This window comes from Scyliorhinus canicula, chromosome 1 (assembly GCF_902713615.1).
Source record: "Scyliorhinus canicula chromosome 1, sScyCan1.1, whole genome shotgun sequence".
Classification (NCBI taxonomy): domain Eukaryota; kingdom Metazoa; phylum Chordata; class Chondrichthyes; order Carcharhiniformes; family Scyliorhinidae; genus Scyliorhinus; species Scyliorhinus canicula.
In genome coordinates this window covers 229359556-229381467 of record NC_052146.1, presented here as the reverse complement: position 1 = coordinate 229381467, position 21912 = coordinate 229359556, and the positions used below count along the sequence as shown (strand labels likewise).

At 41.0% G+C, this 21912-nt stretch overlaps 1 protein-coding gene across 1 annotated transcript in view; it reads right to left on the bottom strand.

Moving 5' to 3' along the window:
• The window catches only part of usp34 (ubiquitin specific peptidase 34), a 347321-nt gene that overhangs the window by 51591 nt on the left and 273818 nt on the right, over window positions 1-21912 (bottom strand). The window contains 12 exon segments of the mRNA XM_038808956.1: window positions 2497-2654; window positions 5404-6038; window positions 7347-7494; window positions 7832-7936; window positions 8586-8630; window positions 8753-8857; window positions 13064-13112; window positions 13563-13726; window positions 14145-14219; window positions 14310-14478; window positions 19652-19737; window positions 19957-20037. Of these exon segments, the coding sequence (XP_038664884.1) occupies window positions 2497-2654; window positions 5404-6038; window positions 7347-7494; window positions 7832-7936; window positions 8586-8630; window positions 8753-8857; window positions 13064-13112; window positions 13563-13726; window positions 14145-14219; window positions 14310-14478; window positions 19652-19737; window positions 19957-20037 (1820 nt within the window).

Below are 21912 nucleotides of genomic sequence, written 5' to 3'. Positions count from 1 at the left end.
GTGCTGCTGGCCTGTCTTGGTCTGCTTTCAAAGCCAGCAATTTAGCCCAGTGTGCTAAAAAGCCCCTTGTGACAATAAGCGATTTTTATTTCATTTTCAAATTTATTCTACCGATCTCAAATAACTAGTAAAGTTCAAAGTCAAGGTAAATATTGGAAACAATTAAGTAATTGACTAAAGTGTAGAAAACAGTAGGCACTTTAGAAAATTTGTCAGAACAGGGTGCAGATCAGAAAAGTAATTGTCCGGGCAACATGGTGGCGCAGTGGTTAGCACTAACTACTGCGGTTAACTACCCTGGTTCTCTCCTGGTCCCGGTCCACGTGGAGTTTGCACATTCTTCCTGTGTCTGTGTGGGTCTCACCCCCACAGGCCAAAGATGTGCAGGGTAGGAGGATTGGCCACACAACATTTTTTTTTTTATTTTTTCTTAAAATTTAGAGTACCCAATTATTTTTTCCAATTAAGGGGCAATTTAGCGGGGCCAATCCGCCTACCCTGCACATCTTTGGGTTGTGGGGGTGAAACCCACGCAGACACGGGGAGAATGTGCAAACTTCACACGGACAGTGACCCAGGGCCGGGATTCGAACCCAGGTCCTCAGCGCCGTAGGTAGCAAGGCCACATGAAATTGCCCCTTAATTGGGGAAATAAAAAAGAATTGGGTACTCTAAATTTATTTTTAAAAAGTAATTGTCAAACTGTACAGACCACTTCTCAGTCCACATGTCTCTGAGGATTGTACCCATTCTTAGTTACTGAGGGACAGGAAGTCGCTTCAAGTACTGGAGCAAGATAATGGCATGCTAGATGAAAGAGTCGAGAAACAAACTTTTCAACTTTCAAGAAAGGTAACTTAGAGATGATCTTACTGAGATAGCAAACTAAAATCTGGCAGTCAGGCGAGGAGACCGGTACAAACTATTGAAAGGCAAATGTAGAGTTGACATTAGGAAGTTCATCCAATTTATCAATGTATGAATCAGGTTGAACAGTGAAGATGCAAAAACGTAGAAATGATTTGACAATTGAATACCATATTGGATGTATTTCTGGATTAACTTAATGAATGAACTAAGATGACAGAATTTGCTTTTCAGGGGCGGGATTCTTCCCTACCCGGCGTGACGGGGGGCCCCGGCGTAGGGGAGAGGCCACTCCGGAGTCGGGCCTCCCCAAAGGTGGGGAATTCTCCGCACCCGTGCCGGAGTGGTTGGCTCCACTCCCCTACGCCGCCACCACCGGCGCATGCGCGATGTGGGTTTCTCCTCCGCTTCAGCCATGGCGGAGGCCGTGGCGGCCGCGGAAGAGAAAGAGTGCACCCAGGGCAATGGCACGGAGTCTGAGCGGGGGGCCCCGATCGCGGGCCAGGCCACCGTGGGGGCACCCCCCAGGGTCCGATCGCCCCCCCCCCCCCCCCCCCCAGGAGCCCGCTCGCGCCGCCGATCCCGCCGCCACCAGAGGTGGTTCAAACCTCGGCGGCGGGAGAGGCCTCCCAGCGGCGGGACTTCGGCCCATTCGGGCCGGAGAATCGCCGCAGGGGCCTCGCCGATCGGAGTGGCGAGATTCCCGCCGCCGCCACTTCCCGGGTGGCGGAGAATCTCTGCCACGGCGGGGGCCGGATTTTCGGCGGCCCCAGGTGATTCTCCGACCCTGCCCCAGATCTGTAATTATTATGTGAACTCTTTTTGTTCCTAAAACTAGCACTCATGATAACATATGACCATCGTGGAATTTTAGTCTCCGAAAAGGTCATCTCATTCACACTGAATGAAGTAACATTTCAAAATCATTAGGGGTCTGGACAGAGTGGATAGGGAAGAACTGTTCCTAGTTGCAGAAGTGTTGAGAAGCAAAGGACACCAATTTAAGGTGATTGGGAAAAGGCAACTTGAGGAAAACGTTATTTTTAAACCGAGAATGATTAGGATCTGGAAAATAACACTCGAGTGTGTTACTTCAATCGTGTCTGTCAAAAGGGAGGGTAATTAACGGAGGAGAAAAAAAATATACGACTATGGGGAAAAGGATGGGAGTGGGACTAGCAGAGCTGCCTTTGTAGAGAGCTGGCGCAGGGACAATGGGCCAAATTGCCGCCTCCTATGCTCCAACCATTCTATGATTCTAAAGGCCAACTGACATGCTACCAATATTACAGGCCCGACATTGCTATGGAACATCGAAGCGGGTTAAATGTGTTTTGAAGGGATGACTTGTAAAATAAAACAAATTCACTAACATGCATAATATACAACAAAAAAGGGGTCTCTTTTCCCCAAATACATCCTAAAAATAATGGTCCAGATTCTGTTGAAGTTTTTAGCTTTGCTTCCAAACCACCATTCTCACAGATATCATTAACCTTGCATCAGCTCCACTGGAATCACTTCCCAAAATTATTCTTACGAGGATTATCCTTTAATTAGGCATTTTTCATATCCTCGTCCTTTACACTATGATGTGAAGTATTTTGTGATTTTGTTTGCCTTCTCTACCTAATAAGCGTAGTCCAACATGAGCGCCCATCCAGACAACGTAAATAGCAGCTAATGGTAGTTTTCTTGAATTGTTTAATGTCTTCCAATTCCTCTTCTCTCATATCTGGTCTCTGAGCTACAAACAACTGCATAAGGTTGAACAGTTCTTCAACTGCCTGTATAGTGAAGGAACAGAAGAGTGTTGTTAGCTTAACACAAAAATGGGACATTCAGGAAAGACTGATAATCATTTTTAAACCAACTCATTTACTTGAATATTTGAATGCCATTGATCAGTCAGCTACATAAAATCACGGACTAGAATTACAACAACTTGTTCTTTTATTCGTTCTTGGGGTGTTCGCATTCCTGTCAAGGCCAGCATTTGTTGTCCAACGACCCCTAACTGCATTTGAGAAGATGTTGGTAAGCTGCTGATTTGAACTACTGCAACCCATGTGGTGTAGGTACACCTATAGTGCTGTTAGGAAGGAGGTTTCAGCTTTTTGACAGTGACAGTGAAGGAACTGCGATATATTTCCCAGTTAGAGTGGTGAGAGACTTGGAGAGAACATGCAGGTTGTGGTGTTCCAATGCATCTGCTGCCTTTGCCTTTCTGGGTGGTACAGATCACGGGTTTGGAATTTGTATAGTGCTTTTAATGTAATAAAACAGCCAGCTCAAAGTGCTTCACAGAAACATTATAAAGCAAAGCATAATACTCCTTAAATTGTGTCCAGACCTGCAGCCTGGAGAGGACACTTGGGTTTCACGGAACACAGAATTGTCTCTCCAGTGATGGATAGCTGGCAGAGAATGAGAATGGGTTTTGATAAGTGTCTTAAATGAGGAAAGAGATAGGATGGTAGAGGGTTGTCAGGATGATATTCTAGAACTTCGGGCTTTGGTAGCTGAAAGTATGGCCTATATGGTGCAGCAATTAAAATTAGGAACGCTCAAAAATAATTAAAAGAGCACATATATGGTGGCAGATTGTGAGGCTACTGGAGATAGGAAGTGGTGAAGCTATGAAAGGACTTGAAAACAAGGATGAGAATTTTAAAGCGAGGTTTTGTTTAATTAAGAGCCAATGTACATCAGTGAGCATAGGGTTGATGGATGAACAAGACCTGGGGCAAGTTAGGATATGAGCAGCTGAGTTTTTGTATGACCTCAAGCTTAGAGAGTAACACATGAGCAGACAGCCATCAGTGCGCTGGAGTAATCAAGTCCAGTACTCAAAAAGGAATGAATGAGGGTTTCAATAGCAGAAAAGATGAGACAGGGGCAGAATTGGGCCACATTACAGACGTGGAAATGGTTGTTCTTATCCATGGCACAGATGTGTGGCTGGAAGCACATTTTGGTGTCAAATATGACATTGCGAACAGTGTTGTTCAGCCTCAGAAAGTTTCAGAGGAAGGGAAATCTATGGATATTTTAAGTTGTTCTTATAGTATTCTTAAAGACATACTTTGTCCTGAGACAAAGCTACTCTGATTGAGTTCATTGCTAGATTATGTAAGTTTATCTATGCCAGAGCTGCTCGCTAGCTTGTACTTGAAACTTGTTTGTCCAGCACAATACCATAATTTAAATTAACTTCTCAACTAGATTGTCAATATTCCTGCAGTGTGATGCCAACAATTGGATACCAAACTCCAGCTGCGTTGAAGTGTTCTATAAAACGTTCACCATAACCTCCTTGTTTTTGTAGTCGGTGCCCTCATTTATAAAGCCTTAACAGTTTACTCAACCTGCTTTGCCACCGTCAACAATTTCAGCACTTACACCCCCAGATCCCTCTGTTCCTGCACCCATATCTTATATTTTATACTTATTACATACATTATTTAATATTGTTCACCCACTCCACCAGCTTGTCTATTTTCTCTTGAACTCTATCACTCTCCCCAAGCAATAGCACTAAAACAAATTATCTGATCATGGCCTCACAGCCATTTGTGCAATCCTATAATAGAGCAGAGATTAAACTTCTAAGGTTCATAATTGTCTGTAAACCACTTTTGGGCTTCCTGAGGTCATGGAAGGCACAATATAAATATAAATTATGTTTTCTTGCTTATAGGACAGGTTCAATAGGTGATATATCTTTTTTAACTGACTAAAAGGAGTAATAAAGGGGATGGGTGAGGAGGAGAATAAAAAAGATGAAATGGTTCACATCAAGTGAGATACTATTGCAGATAATAGATTAAGTGGAACAATAAGCATGTTTTGAGCTGTAACATATGCTTTTGGAAGTTGGATAAAGTTGTTTTTACAATGCAATAAACTGTTTGCAAAAACTAGTTGGTTAGTGTTTGGTTATAGACCACATCCTGCAAAGTTCATCCTTATGCCCCGCACTTACTCCACCTAAGTAGTAAGAGCATAATGTTTCCTTCATGGAGTCACACCTCAGCTATAAAGTTTCAGAAGCAAATGACTCGAATACTTTGCTTGTTTCTTGCCATCTGTTTCAATCTAATTCATGAGTGTGTGGGACTGGAACATTCTTAGGCACGAAAATGCACAAGTCCTTTTAGACCTTGGTTTATAAAGCAGTGGGTATTAAAATTACTGTGCAATTATGCTGGGACGCTGTTTATTTCAACATTTAAAACAAAGACATTAGTTTCATCTGTGCTACATTTGTAACATATGAAACAGATGGAAATATTTTTGCATAAAAGAAAAAGAACACAATCAATCAAAGTATAGGTACCTGTCATCCGAAAGCAAATATGCATGGCTTCACAATAGAATTTTAGGTCAATAAGTGAAAAATTTGGTGCTCTGCATTTTTTGCTGTTCTAAATCACTTTCCACTAGTTTAAGTTATGCAACATTTCTTAGAGCAGCTAATTCTGTTATAGACCGTACAGCCAGGCTGAGAACTAATAAATCAATACCAACACTTACCCCTGGGTATTGGCTCGCATGAGGTGTTAGATTTTTGAAAGCCCACTGAATATTCTGATGAGAAGCCAATTGCCGTGTGAAAGCAGGGGATTGTTCACAACACAGGCGTAAAATCCCATAATATGCAGGCAGCATTCCTCGATTAAACAGAACAACGTCTTGGTCATCGTGATCGGCCAAAATGTAATTAAAAGCAATGTTTTTTGTCACTATGGGATTCTGTACAATGAAGCGCACATTTTCTGGGCAATCCACACATACATTGTACCAGAAGATAAGTAGTGCCTGTTTATTGTGGTTTGTTGCAATAGCAGGTTCAGACAATTTAGGCTGGAACAGGTTCCAGAGGTCCATGAAGTAACTAGAGAACATCAACTTCTCAGTTTTCGAGACCAAACAGTATGTCATAAAACTAAAATAAGGAACTAATTTTGTGGTGCCATGGACAGCAGCATCAACATACAGCTTGGCTCTTGAAAGTAGACCCAGGAGAATATTATACACCTGATGAAGGACAACAGTAGTGTCTGGACTAAGCGGCAAATCACGTGTAGGATTATGCAAAGAACGTGTAGATCGGAACATCTGGCGGAAAGAATTACTCGGAATGAGAGAAACCAAAAGGTAAGCTGCAGCTGTTGGAAATAAACAAAATTACGATCAATATAACGAATCACAATCATTAGCTACATAGTGATTGCAAGACTTTTGGCACTTCTTGGTTCTTGAAAGAAAAAATACTTTTATATAGTACTTATCACGACTACAGGGCAACGTAAAGCACTTTACAGCCATTACTGAAGCGTAGTCATTATTGTAATATAGAAAATGTGGCAAATGGCACACAGCACAATCCCAAAAACAGGAATTAATAATTGTCAGATCAACTGTTTTTTGCAATATTGACTGAGGGATAAATATTGGAAAGGAAACAAGAATAACGCCACTAACTCTTCTTCAAATAGTGCCATGGGATGTTCACATCCACCTGAACGGCCAGATAGGACTTTGATTTAATGCCTCATCTGAAAAGATAGCATACCTCTGACAGTAAAGTACCAGAGCGGCAATTGAACACACAATCTTTGACTCATAAGCAAGAGTGCTACAAACCAAGCCATAGCTGACACACTGGTTGATCATTCAAAACAATATGTTTGGTACGAGGCAGCACGGTGGTACAGTGGGTTAGCCCTGTTGCCTCACAGCGCTGAGGTCCCAGGTTAGAATCCCGGCTCTGGGTCACTGTCTGTGTGGAGTTTGCCCATTCTTCCCGTGTTTGCGTGGGTTTCGCCCCCACAACCCAAAGATGGGCAGAGTAGGTGGATTGGCCACGCTAAATTGCCCCTTAATTGGAAAAAATGAATTGGATACTCTAAATTTATTTTTTTTTTAAATAAAAATAATGTTTGGTACTCAGTACAATAAATAACATTAAATAACAAACAGACTACGTCCAAAACCATTGTACTCATGTTGCTGTTTTACCAAAGCCTAGTGAAAACGTAGTTTAAGGATGGAGAAGAGAAGACAAATTTTCAAAAGTATTAGGAAAAATCAATAACATGGATTTCCAGCTATTTTATGTGGGACATAGATAAGCGAATGGACTTATGAACTAAAAAACAGAAGCTAAATTCAACATATTCATTCAGTTCAGTGAATACAGACTTACTTCAGTCAAAAATAATTCATTCTAAATTGAATGAAAGATATTTGGGATTGGAATAGAAATAAATGACAAATAGTGGAGAACAATTTGAAAATTGATCACGATTAATAAATGTAATTAGTCTAAAGTGACCAGCGCCTCACATTTAAATGATACAGCAAACAAATAAATGTAGTAACTCAACTCAATTACATCCTAGAGCATTAAAACAAGTACCCAGAACCAGCATTGTTTTCTATAATGCCGGTCTCTCTACCTATAGGGAACTTACATGTTCTGACTCTAGGATAGTTGTGTGCCAGCAAAAATCGTTCCACCCAGTTCTCCATATTTTGAAGTACCCAGCTATGAGCTAGCTTATTGCGAGGCGTTTGCATTGCCAACCAATCTAAGCACTGAGAAGGATTGTATTCAATAACCTAATAAAATGGAAAAGGATAGGTGTCAATTGTTTTAACAGTATAAAATACAATTCAAAATCTCCTAACAGAAAGTACAACTGTCGGTATTCGATAAGCAAAGCGCCTTTCATTTTGATTGATACACTGTAATTATGCATGCAACTGATTCCTAAATTGAAGCAAATTGATAAATGTATAAATTATACTTCAATAAAATTATTAATTCAACTAATACTTCATAAAACATTTCCCAACAAAACAAATTTAGTGTTCCATATTCCATTGCTTGTGAAAATTAATCAGTTAAATTTACATTGCTGAAATAAATTTGACCAGGTTTCACATTTATGCATACCTCCCAAATTCTCTGAAGAATACAAGAGGCAAATGGAGGCATTCCAGGTGGTCCACCAGCAAACTCCATTAACATAGATAGTAGCTTGAAGAAAGGCTGTGCAGCCTAGAAATAATATAAAGTATACATTTTTATATGAGTAACACTTTTGACTTCAGACTATATTGCTTCAAAACGTTAACGACCATAGAGACTGGTACATTCTTAATATCCCAGCCTTCTTAGACACGGAGTAACAGAGTCAAACAAATGTGGAAACATCTATTCCTGGCCAATGCTCAGTTAGAAAACTTTAGCCAGACTGGTTGTGGGGTACGTCAACTGACCTCAATCAATGGCTGAATTAAGATGTGGAAAATTTGGCAAGATTCGTAGTTGCTATCAATGACTCCTATCGGAGTTGCACAAGGAGATGTCGGGTGAGGCCAAGACCTAGTTTAGCTATGCTGTCGTGCCATGCTAGAATAGCCAGCTGATGCTCATTAGAGACCTATAGATAAATAAATTTCACTTGGGCGAGGCACCAAATGGCAAGGCAAGGCACTAAATGGTGAGTGACACCCAGGGGTCCTATCCCAGCAAGACGTCAACACTTTCCGGGAAATTGAGGAAAAAAAAGATAGGTGAGGAATATCAAAATAAAAAGCTGTGTAGAAGTATACTATATTTAATGCTAAAGCTCACAGCACAAATCTGGAATAAACTTCAGTATTTTCTTTCAACGTTAACAAATGCAACAATTTAATGGACATACCTCTGGAGTCAGCTTCGCTATTGATGTGAATAGCATGGACACAATCTAAACACACAAAGAGAAAACCTCATTTAAAAACATGCTATTTTCTCCCCCATTACCCCAATGATCTCTATGAAAAAGAACAGCATTGGTCCCGAATTATACCAACACAAAAAGTTCCATACATGTTCTGCAAGTCGATTGTTGTAACGACAGAGGCTGAAGATCAAATTGCATGTCTGTCTGATGTTAATACCATCTCGGATATGTTGGAACAAAAATGGGAAACCCTGAAAAAGAAAATAAAACCAGAAATACTAACCCTCAGAAATGTTAAATTACAGTACAGCATCCAAGCACTATGAAGGGATTGTCTTGAGGAAAGGTGAAGCGGTTGGGCCTATACTCATTGGAGGTTAGAAGAATGAGATGAGATCTTATTGAAACATACACGATTCTGAGGGGAGCTTGACAAGGAGATATTGAGAGGCTGTTTCCCCTCTTGGGAGAATCTAGAACTGGCAGCAGAATTTCAGAATAAGGGGCTTCTGGTTTTAGATGGCAATGAGCAGGAATTTCTTCTCTCAGAGTGACTAATCTTTGGGATTTACTACCCCACAGAACAGTAGAAGTTGTCATTGAATACGTTCAAGGTTGAATCAGATAGGTTTTTGATCTACAATGGAGTTGATGGTAATGTTAGTCAGGCTGGAATGTGAACAATTTTGAATGGCGGCATTGCAAGGTTCAGAGGCCAGCTGCATACTCCTGCTCTTATTTCTTTGGCCTGCATGCAACAAGTCTTGAAAATATGCGACATATTTGTAGTGTTTGGCATAAATCATTATTGGATTTTTCAGAAAGCTTTCAGTTGCTGTGGAACTTTTAGTATGCATATACTTACATGGGGAATTAAATATTTCCAATGTTTGTTTTTATTAAGGGGCAACTTAGCGTGGCCAATTCACCTACCAGTGAGACCCATGCAGACACGGGGAGAATGTGCAAACTCCACACGGACAGTGACCCGGGGCCATGATCGAACCCGGGTCCTCCGCGCCGTGAGGCAGCAGTGCTAACCACTGCGCCGCCATAAATATTTCCAATGTTATCAGGTTTGCTTTGTTTGTTTGTTATTTACAGCACAAAAGGAGGCCATTCGACCCAGTGTCTGTACCGGCTCCCAAAAGAGCAACCTAGCTAGTCCCATTCCCCAGCCCTATCGCCGTAGCCCTCTAAATTCATCACTTTCAAATATATATCCAGCTCTCTTTTGAAACCGCCTATGGAATCCATCTCCACCTCTCTCTGACAACGCATTCCAAACATCAACAACTCTGAGTAAAGAGGTTTCTCCTCATCTCACTCCTAGCTCTCTTGCTGACCATCTTGAAATTGTGACCTCTAGTCCTGATGTATCAATTAGTGGAACAATAAAAATTGTTCAGAATTTTGAACACCTCAATAAGGTCGCCTCTTAATCTTCTCTGCTCCAAGGAGAACAGGCCCAATTTTATCAATCTTTCCGTATATCTAGAATTCCTCATTCCTGGCACCATTCTAGTAAAACTCTTCTGCACTCTCTCCAGGGTTTTAACATCCTTCCTTAAATAAGGTGACCAGAACTGAACAACAATACTCCAAATGTGATCTGACCAATGATTTGTAGGGGTGTAGCATCACTTCTAACTTTTATACTCTATGCCTCCATTTATAAACCCTATAAAACTATAAGCCTTCTTAACAACTGTTTCAACTTGCCTGGCCACCTTCAGAGAATTAGGCACTTGAACCCCGAGGTCCCTCAAAGTTGTACCATTGAGCTTATATTGTCTCCCCATGTTTATTCTACTAAAATGCATTACCTCACATTGATGTTTATCTCCAGGTGTCTGTCCATTTGGCCAACTTGTCAATGTCCCTCTGAAGTCACTCAGCGTCATCCTCACAATTCACTATTCACCCTAGCTTAGTATCATTTGCAAATTTAGAGAGTTTGCCCTCAACACGCACTTCTAAATCATTTATATAAAATCAGTAAAAGCGAGGGTCCCAACACTGACCCCTGGGGAACACCACTTTCAACTCGTCTCCAGTCTGAGAAATGCCCATCTATATCTGCCCTCTGTTTCCTATCTCTTAGCTAACTTCTAATCCATGCCACCAAGTACCCATCAATCCCATACATTTTTAACTTGCTAGCCAACCCCTGCCATGTAGCACTGTATCAAATGCTTTCTGAAAGCCCAAATATACAACATCCACTGCCTGTGTCACCCCGTCAAAGAACTCTATTAAATTTGTCCGACATGACCTTCCCTTGACAAAGCCATGTTGATTGTCTAGTATTAACTTATTTTTCTCCAAGTGTATATTTATCTCATCCCGCATTATGACCTCCATCAGTTTTCACACTATTTATGTTAAGGTGACAGGTCTGTAATTTCCTGGGTTATCATTTGCCCCTTTCTTAAATAATGGTGTCACATTTGTAATCCTCCAATCCCCTGGGACTAATCCCGTGTTCAGAGAGGCCTGGAAAATTTCTGTCAACAGCTCCGCAATATACTCCCTTACCTCTCCCAGCAATCTAGGATGCACCCATCCGGGCCTGGCAACGTCTCTATCTGGAGTGCTGCTAGCCTTTTTAGCACCTTTCCTTTATCTATCACTATACTGCTCAGTTGCTCAATATTTACATTTCCAACTGGGCCATTTTCACCATCTTCTAATTTGGTAAAGACAGAAGCAAAGTACTCATTTAGTACCACTGTCATACCCTCCACCTCAGCGAGCAGTTTACCCTGCTTGTCCCTTATGGGTCCCACTCTATCCATCACTAATCTTTTAGCATTAATATGCTTGAAGAACATTTTGCTATTTGTTTTAGCACAGCCTGCAATCCTTTCCTCATGCTTCCTCTTACCTTTCCTTATTGCAGCCTTAACTTCTCTTCTAAATATGAGATACTCTTTGATATTTATTGCTATTATTATTCGGCAAGCATCATATGCCTCTTTTTTTCTTCCTAATTTTATCATCAATATCCTTAGTCATCCAGTTACTCTAGCTTTGGATACCCCATATTTATTTCTCATGGGTATGTACCTAGCTTGCACCCTACTCATCTCTCCTTTGAAAGTCTCTCATTTTTCATCCAGTTTTATCCACCAAAATGCAGTTCCAATCAACCTCCCCTAGTTCAACTTTTAGACCCCTAAAATTTACCCTTTTCCAGTCGGTAATCCTCAACTGTTTTTTATCCTTTTCCAACTTAATATTAAATTGTATTATATTATGATCGCTACTTCCCAACGGCTCCTCTACTCTTACATTCTGCATCTGCTCTGCCTCATTTCCTTGGACGGGATCCAGCACAGCTTACTCCCTGGAAATGTACTATTCCAGAAAGTTCTTCTGCATACATTGCACTGCAGGAATTTCTCTCCTTCTGTGCCCCACAGTCTACTCGTTTCCCAGTCTACCTGAGGGTAATTAAAATCCCTAACTATCACAAGCCTACTTGCCCTGCAGGTTTCCATAATCTGCCTACAAATGTTCTCTTCCACTTCATGCTTATCATAAGAATTAAATGCATTGGTAGGCTGGGAAGAGCTCAGTAAAAATAAAAATAATGGCATTCTGAATATAATAAACCTAAATAAAATTAATTTCTCTGAACAGATTTCACGAACAACAGTCACAGTAAAGTATTGTTATTCTGGACATTCTTGATGAATTTTCACTGCATAGAGGAACGCACCGAGAAAAGTGAGGGAACACTTCAGTAATGCATGGTGTATGAGAAGAGTTTTGCTGTGATTGTACTGTATTTCTCAACGGGATTCGTGAAATATTGAGCAAACAGTATCCATAGAATCCCTACAGTGCAGAAGGCCGCCATTCGGCCCATTGGGTCTGCATGCCCTTCTGAAAGAGCACCTACCTCGGCCCACTCCCCCACCGTATCCCTGTAACCGCACATCTCTGGAAACTAAGGGGCAATTCACCTAACCTGCACATCTTTGGACTGTGGGAGGAAACCGGAGCATCTGGAGGAAACCCACGCAGACAAGAGGAGAACGTGCAAACTCCACACAGTCACCCAAGGCCCAGGTCCCTAGTGTTGTGAGGCAGCAGTGCTAAGCACTGTGTCACCGTGCCCTCCTTTAAACATTAATGTGGAACAAAAAATGGGATAATTCAAAAGTATCATTAAAATTTGAAATGGAATATTGACTTGCACAACCAGGTCTTGGGATGGATAAATGCGATGCAATAATTGCAGGATTCCAATGTGCACAGACAACATTTGCCAAACAATTTAATTGCTTAGGTCTTAAATTAATGAGGTTTGACAATTTCTTGTTCAATTCTGTAACTATATGAAGAATAGGTTTTTGCTGTAATCCTATGCTGCCATTGAGATCTTACACAAGTATTTCTAAAAGAAATAAAGAAATATATATCACCAGTTCTATGTCTATTGACGATACCTTGCCTCCTGTCAAGGCAGCCATGTCATTCTGCGACAACGTAAGATGCCTATTTAAAAAAGACACAATTAGAAAGGGCAACCACTGGTGTTAACTCTGGAAGAATGGGAAACAACACAAAATAGTACACCGTGGTATTATAAATCTTCATTTCCTGATAAATAAAATGTTACAATCTTTTATAAAGTGCTAATTAAAAAATTGAACCTATTACTTTACTGTTAAATTCAAATGCTTTCACTTGTAAACAAAAATACCATTGAATTTACAATTCAGAAATAAATTACAATCATGGCAATTAGAAGAAACTACTTGGTTTGATTTTGATTTCTCCTGAATTAAAACAAATTAACACACATATTTAACACTAACTTAATTCTATAATATATAACAAGTATTTAAAAGAAATGTTGGTAGCGCAAAGTTTTGTTGGGGAAGGAGCAGGCGAGTGGGACTAATTGGATAGCTCTTTCTGGATGAATGTATGTTTATTCCTTACCTTTCGGAACGCGATTGCTCTACTAGAAGTGCAATCAAGGCAATCATCTTCTCCAGTGCTGCAGGACGATATTTCTCTTCTGTTAAAGATAAAATATCTTCCTCCTCCTCCTCTTCCTCACCTTCCTCTTCAGATAACACTTCAACTTGCGGCTGGGGAAACTGCTAAATATTTTAACAAACCGAAACATAAGCGATACTGAAGTTCAGGTATTACGTTTTTTGTCACTGCGAGCAAGAGTTTGCTCTTATTAAATCATTAAAGTTCTATATTTGTATAATTTCCTTCATAGAAACACAATGGTTAACAGTGCATTGAAAATTATATCCTAATATTTCTGGTGCATTTTCCAAACGAGAATTCAGCATTGAAATAGAACTTCAGATGTGACTGCAAAATTGAGTCCTAAAAGGAAACTCAACAATAAGGAAATTAGAAATTTAGCTTTGGAAAGTTAATTATAGGAAATTAAAATGTATGATAACCAGACACTAGAATGAAACCACTAGAATTTAGAATAATGTTGCATAATAGTACATTCATGAGCTTCAAATTTATTGTGAATGGTTGAAAAATTCTTACATTTTCTGGTCCCTTTGTTCCCATGTAAAAATGTACCATTGTCGATATAGCTTGCAATGACAAAAGAAACTGGCTCTGAAATAATTAAATAACAGTTAGAAAAATGGGGTAAAACATTTCATTGTTCTCTCCGGTGCTGTTTTAAGACTGTATGCATCCATTTACCTCTTCCTCTCCCATTTTGGCAAACTCAAACAAGAAGGCGAAATACTCGGTGAGATGCTTGCTGTGAGGTTTGACTCCATGCTCCATAATAGACAACAGTGTCTTCACAAACCTAGTTACACATGAACGACTTCCAATATCCTCTACTGGACCATCCATGTCATCGGAGCTACGAAAGCAGAGATTAAGGTACGTAAACTGCATTGCCCAGATCAGTAATCAGCATTCAAATGCAGTAATACATTAAATACTGATTTTACGGTTGCATTTAAATTTTTAAACTGAATGTTTCAACCTCATAATTGTTCACCTGAAAACTAATGCTCATAACTAATCATGGTATGATCTTTCCCTTCCTAACTGGTAAACTAGATTTGAATTCTCAGCAATACCAAGAGAATCAAATGATAAAAAACAATAATCGCAGACAGCTTTCACTTATCCCAAATGCAATGTATATTTGGAAACTAATTTCCAGAAATTATAATCTGTAAACACAAGAAACTAATTTGATAATTTCTTGTATAACATTTCATAATAGACTTGTGTACAAGAATACAAAACTAGACGCATTCTAGAAAAGTCAGCAGGCTTTTGTGACGTCCTATTACATCCTCAATATTTCATATAGTTGAAGATGGAAGATCAATTAACACATGGCAACCAAATAATACTTGAACAGATTCTTGACACTTCACTTTTAATGAAAGGAGACATTTCCAACTACTTTAAAAAAAGTATCATGTTAAACGACAGAAGACATCTATACTCCCATAGGGAAGCCTCTTCTATGATCAACAAATTCCACAACACAAATTACTGGTGGAGACCACAACGAGCAACTGGACCTTATCGAAATAGCTAAGGCTTAATAAAAAGGTTTCCATTGAACATCTGGCATCACTCTCAAAAACGTGAAAGATATAGCCCGATCTGTTCCAGAATCTGGTAGTGTTTTGATTTTTTTTTAAAACACGCCTGCATGCAATTTAGAAAAACTTTCATTACTAAAGGGGAGAATCACAAATTCAACACTGGCTTTAATATGCAGCTACTATTATATGATGACATTGAACCCATGGCACTCCCTTTCGTACCATAAAAGAACACCCTCCTGCCGGACTTCACTTTTTATCTTTCCCAGGAAAACTGAACACCACAGCACTGCCAAGTAGCCAGAAGCCATAATAATGAAAGTTCACGCATAAAAAATCCTTGTCTCAGGAGATAATGTGTCTACGACTTTGTGGTCAACTCTGTGTTAAACATCCCCCGGTGTGTCTCAGAAGCCTCATTCTGACATGGCACTCTGCTGCACCGTCTGCAGGTTAAGGAGGCAGGCTGAGAAGGTGCAAGATTCACTAAGGTTGCTTTCTCTGGGCCCTCTTCTCAGCCAGCTGGACTGACAATTTCTCCTTGCCTCTTCCAATGCACCTCTGAAGTCAACCTCCAGAGGTTTTGGCCATCTCCCAGTTGTCCATTTTGATGTCCATCATCTACATGTTGCACTTGCAGGTATCCTTGCAGATGGAGTATGGATGTCCAGCAGGTTCTGACCCAGTGGTCTTTGAGTATAAGGCTGTCATCCATTCGATGAATGTTGTTGGCTTAGTAATAAGATTATGCGGATGCTATCAGCACACTCCAGGACCTCTGAGTCGGTGAGCTTGTGCTGCCAAGAGATTCCGAGGATATAAACGTTTACTTTCACTTTAATAACGACAAGCAAGTGCTAACTGGATATTTTAGGTATGGGATATCTGCAAGATGCTTCCCATGTGATAATAAGCCACAAAAACGATTCAGAAAGAGTTACTTTTAATGCTAATTTTTCAAAAGAAAAGTGCACATTCTCATGCATTTAAAACAAGACCCCCTGACAAAAGACTGTTTAGATAGCAACACTGTGTTTCTTGGAGTCTAAATAATAAATGATCAATTAGTTTGCCTGGGGTTGAAAAAACAGATTTTGGCTGTTGCGATGGAAATTCCATTGGTCTTATCCCATTTCATGGGCAGAGATGAAACAGGAACTGTATGGCAGCAGAAAAGACATTGAGCAAGAAAACTTTGGTCCAAAGAATCAGAATGCAGAGAAGTCAAGTCTGTTTAAGTCAAGCAAGCCAGTGAAATTGGATAGCAAAGCAGTTGTTTTGTTTAAATAGTATTATGTGAACTACTTTGTATCAACTGAACCAAGTAAATCTAATAATTATTGCTTTGTATGTTCACTTTACTATATAATAAAGCAACTTAATGATTCAACCAAGTCTCACCTCATCTAGTGTCAACTGCTCTGCCGATGCAACAGAATAAACAATTTTGCAAAAGACGTGGACATCCAGTTCAAGATACAAAGCAGATTCTGTTGTCACAACCTCCAGGTCACACTACTTTACAACGTTGGGCAGTGTGGATTAACTGAGAAAAGACACTTATGGGAGAGGCCGATGCCACTAAATCATAGAAGGTATATTTATAGATCCAAATTGATAACATTAGCCAAAAGCAGGTAATGAGAATCAGCACTGCTCGCTATAATTTAATGTTCTAGAGACACAATCAAAGAGTGTGATAGGATGCATATAGAGATTTCTTGCTCCACGACACTAATCTATAATCCAATCAGAGGAACAGAATCAGAGCAATATTTTGACTGCAAACCTCCCAAATGGATTCACATCTGGCTATTCCACAAATAAGCAAGTGTACATGTGCATTCAACAGGAATGGAATGAAAGTAAATATCAAATGATGATTCGCTAATATCTCAGGTAGGATTTGAACTATGTAGTGTTGATGCAGTAAGCGACAGCTTAGATTTTAATTTCAAAGATCACTTATCACTACAGTTGGAGTTAGCACTGATTCCTATATAATGCCTGTTGAAGTGGACCGATGACTGATCTTCAAAACTAATGTGCTGTATCACTTCCTTACAGCATCCAGCTGGTGTCCCATCATAAAGTTTTGGTTTGAATCATGACATTAAGAGCTACTTTCAATGCGGAGTGCCAGTAAGCGGTTGGTAAGAGCTACTTTCAATGCGGAGTGCCAGTAAGCGGTCGGTAAGAGCTACTTTCAATGCGAAGTGCCAGTAAGCGGTCGGTAAGAGCTACTTTCAATGCGAAGTGCCAGTAAGCGGTCGGTAAGAGCTACTTTCAATGCGGAGTGCCAGTAAGCGGTCGATAAGAGCTACTTTCAATGCGGAGTGCCAGTAAGCGGTCGGTAAGAGCTACTTTCAATGCGGAGTGCCAGTAAGCGGTCGGTAAGAGCTACTTTCAATGCAAAGTGCCAGTAAGTGGTCGGTAAGAGCTACTTTCAATGCGAAGTGCCAGTAAGCGGTCGGTAAGAGCTACTTTCAATGCAGAGTGCCAGTAAGCGGTCGGTAAGAGCTACTTTCAATGCAGAGTGCCAGTAAGCGGTCGGTAAGAGCTACTTTCAATGCAGAGTGCCAGTAAGCGGTCGGTAAGAGCTACTTTCAATGCGGAGTGCCAGTAAGCGGTCGGTAAGAGCTACTTTCAATGCGGAGTGCCAGTTACCGGTCGGTAAGAGCTACTTTCAATGCGGAGTGCCAGTTACCGGTCGGTAAGAGCTACTTTCAATGCGGAGTGCCAGTTGGCGGTCGATAAGAGCTACTTTCAATGCAGAGTGCCAGTAAGCGATCGGCTCTAGGAACATGTAACTACCAAGTGTAATAACTAGCAAGGTACCCAAAGAACTAATAAAATTAAAATGACTCAGACATCTGGGTAAATTAGGTGATTATTCAATAGGAGATATAACCCAATGTTCAGAAACTGAAGCAATACACAATTTAGCAAACATATGTATGAATAGTTAACTTTGGGCAATATGAAAAGGAATTTAGGTGTGGTTATTGATCAGTAAAAATATTTAATCAACATGACATTATGTCATTGTTAATAAAGTATTGGGGTGCAATTGGAGGACATTGTTTGGTGCATTAATTTGATTTCATTTACATAGAAAAGACCATAGTTTGATTGAGTGTGAAACTCTGATCACTCGACTTCCAAGAGGAGATTCATTACAGCAGTAACAGGGTAATCTGAGACCTAAAACTACAAGTGATTACAGAAAGAACTTGTTTTCACTAGAGAAATGGAGATGTCTAAGTAGATGCAAGTTCACATTAAATCAAAGAAATGTAAATAGGAACAAATTATTTGTGCAAACGTAAAACAAAGAACTAGATACTTGTTTTTCAAATGTCAAGCCAATCCAGAAATTTAAATTTGACCCCTGACATCTGATCAGACTCTCATCAAAAGCAGAGAAAGCTGTATATAAGTAAGCAGATGAAGATCTGATTCACAAGATCATTAACCATGAGGAAAACTATGTGGTCATTCTCAAATCATTGACTTAAGCAGATGGTTGTTCCACCCACTGCAGCATCGATTATTTCTTAAACCCGTGACTGAAAATTCTCCCCAAACACTCATAAATCTTGATACAAGGAAGAAGGTCCTCTTATCTGTCCTACATTTATCTTTCAATAGTTAAACCTGTGGTCCCTTGTTCTTACAATTTAAACCAGTACATCAATTTCCCTCCAGCACCCCTCCCCCAACCTTTCCTGATTATTTAATTTAGTTTTACATCATCACCTCTTGGAAACCTTTCAAGCCAAAAAAACTCAAGCTTCTTAAGTATTACATCATCAGTCAAATCTTTGATGGATCAGTCTCAGTTGTTCTCTGCCCTCCAGCGCTTCAACATGTGATGTGAATTTCAACCAAGAACATTCAAGATGCAGTCTGATGAAAGCATTACGTCATGATCTCTAGTCTTGCATTCGACTATCTCAGGTATGCCTTTCCAGTCTCCATTGCAGGCATTGTTGATTATTGCTAATGTTATGCATCTATGTGGGGGGTGGGGAGCGGAAGGATGTTTAACCCGAAAGGATAGGTGGGAAGCAAAAAAATTTTTAAATCTCAAATCTGACCCCAATAGAGGGGAGCAATCAATCTGCTTTCTGGAGGTCGCTCCGTCAGTAAAAGCTTAAGGAGGCTGTGTTGCATCATAAAATTAATTTTAAATCATAGAGGCTGGGTTTCCCGGGAGTTCAAAAACCACAAATTTCTCATACAAGGCATTGGAGGTGAGGATGGTGGGGACATTGAGGCAGAGTAGTTAGAGGCAGGCAGAGGGGGTGAGGCATTCAAGGGGTTTGAGATTATTCCTCCAAAATACTGGAACAATAGAAGGATATAGCCATGGCAAGGGAACATTGGCATTGCTTCGGATGGAAATTAAAACCAATCCTTCATCAAGAAAATTCAGAGATCTCGAAAAAATTATTTTTTCATTACCCATCTTCCATTCCTGGTTGCAGGTAGAGGTGTGCATGCACTGGTCGGAGTCTCTGAATCACATGAATGCATAAACGCTGGAACATCTGCAGAGCCCAAAGTAAGGTGCAAAGGGAGAGGATTTTATAATCACATTTTAAATTTTATCCAAACAATTTTATTGCTGAAGGTATTAACCATAAACTTGCCACAAAGATATCACAAATTAGAATAGCCATGGAAAATAGTCTCAGTGAATCATGCGCAAATGATTAAAATACTGTCATTAATTACAATTACTCCAACTTAACTAAAGCACTTCATACCTGTCTCACAATCTGATTTGGACACTTAATCAGGATCTGCATTGGCCACCAATCATCATCTGCCATTCGATCCAAAAACCACTGTATAGATAGAAGGTGAAATTATCATTGCTAAATTACACTAAAATAATGCATGACGTTTGAACAAAAGCTCCATGTTACAATTCTCACTATTTCATACTTAACACCAAAATTAATATATCCATGCAACTATATCAGTCAGATAATATTGTTGATTATTCGACTCAAATATCCATACACAAAACAACTAATTTTCTGTATTCTGGATTTATCAGCAATGAGATGTAGTTGTTTAAGGTACATGTTTTTGACACCATTAGTAGCTTGTATTTCAGCATATTTTAGAGGGCATGACAGCAACAAATTAAGTTGCAATATTTTCAAAGTCATCCCCAAACAAGGTATTTTCAATTCCACAATAAAATCCAAGGTGTAGGAACAAACATGTTAAAAATCTAACAAACAAAATTCTGAAAAGGAAATTTCTTTGTTATGGTAACACAGAGGCTCCAAGGAATGTCAAGATAATGCGGTCATGGAATATGGGGCACGATTCTCCCCACCCCCCCCACTTCCCAAAATGGCGTGTCGCGTTTTGCGACAGGCTGCTCGGAGAATCGCCGCTCGCCGTTTCTCACGGCGACCAGCGATTCTCTGGCCCGGATGGGCCGAGCGGCCTGCCGAACCCAACTGGTTCACGCCGGCGCCAAGCACACGTGGTCGCTGCCGGTGTGAACAGCGCGCGACCGGTGAGTGTGGGGCCTGTGGGGGGCGGAGGGAGGATCGAGCACCACGGGCGTGCTCAGCCAATGTCTGGCCCGCGATCGGTGCCTACCGATCGTCGGGCAGGCATCTCTAAACGACTCACTCTTTTCCGTCCGCTGCCTCGCAAGATCAAGCCGCCATGTCTTGTGGGGCACCGGAGGGGAAGACGGCAACCGCGCATGCGCGGGTTGGCGCCGGCCAACCTGCGCATGCGCGGCTGACGTCACTTAGGCACCGCCGGCCACGTCATTCCCGCAAGCGTCAAGGCCGGGCGCTCGGAATTCATGCGCCACCGCTCGTAGCCCCCCCCCCCCCCCCCCCCCCCCCCCCCCCCCCCCCCCCGGGGGGATAGGGGGCGAGGAGCGGCCTCCGACACCGGAGTGAAACACTCAGGGTTTCACTCCGGCGTCGGCTGTTTGTCTCCCTTTGGGAGAATTGCGCCCATAATGCTTTGTCTCTGGATTGCAACACTTCCATACCTGTTACTTGCCCACTACACTTGACTGTCTAGGAGCCAGGCTGTCCCTGCACCTGTGGAGAGTTCACGGTGTATAACAGGACCATGTGGGATCTGTGCTCAAGAGGTTTGATGGCCAAATTATTCACACACTGAATCCCTACAGTGCAGGAGGTCATTCGGCCCATCAAGTCTGCACAGATCCTCTGAAAGAGCACCCTACCTAGGTCCACTCCCCTATCCTCGTAATCCCATCTATCCTGTACATCTTTGGACTGTGGGAAGAAACCGGAAGAAACCCACGCAGATATGGGGAGAACATGCAAAAACCATACTGACAGTCACCCAAGGCCAGAATTCATCACCATATTCCAGAAACAAAGCATTAGTCCCTCTGTAACTCTTCTGTAAGTGGATATTCACTTAGGAGCAATGATGCGTAACCATGGGAAAAGTGGATAAGAGGGTGATAGTGATGTTATTCGGAACATGGAGGAGATTTGACTGCAACATTCTCGCTTTATGGACTGTAGGATGGAGCGATTGTACGGAAAGGCTGACTGGAGATTCCTGTTGGCCATTGTTAGTGAAGCAGTTGAATATAGCGTTGATGAATTCAACAACCACTAGAGGGATTTATGCCTGTTGCTCCTTTTCTACTCCCAAAAAAGCCATCTTGCAAAAAAGGCTCACATTTACAAGGACTTTTCATG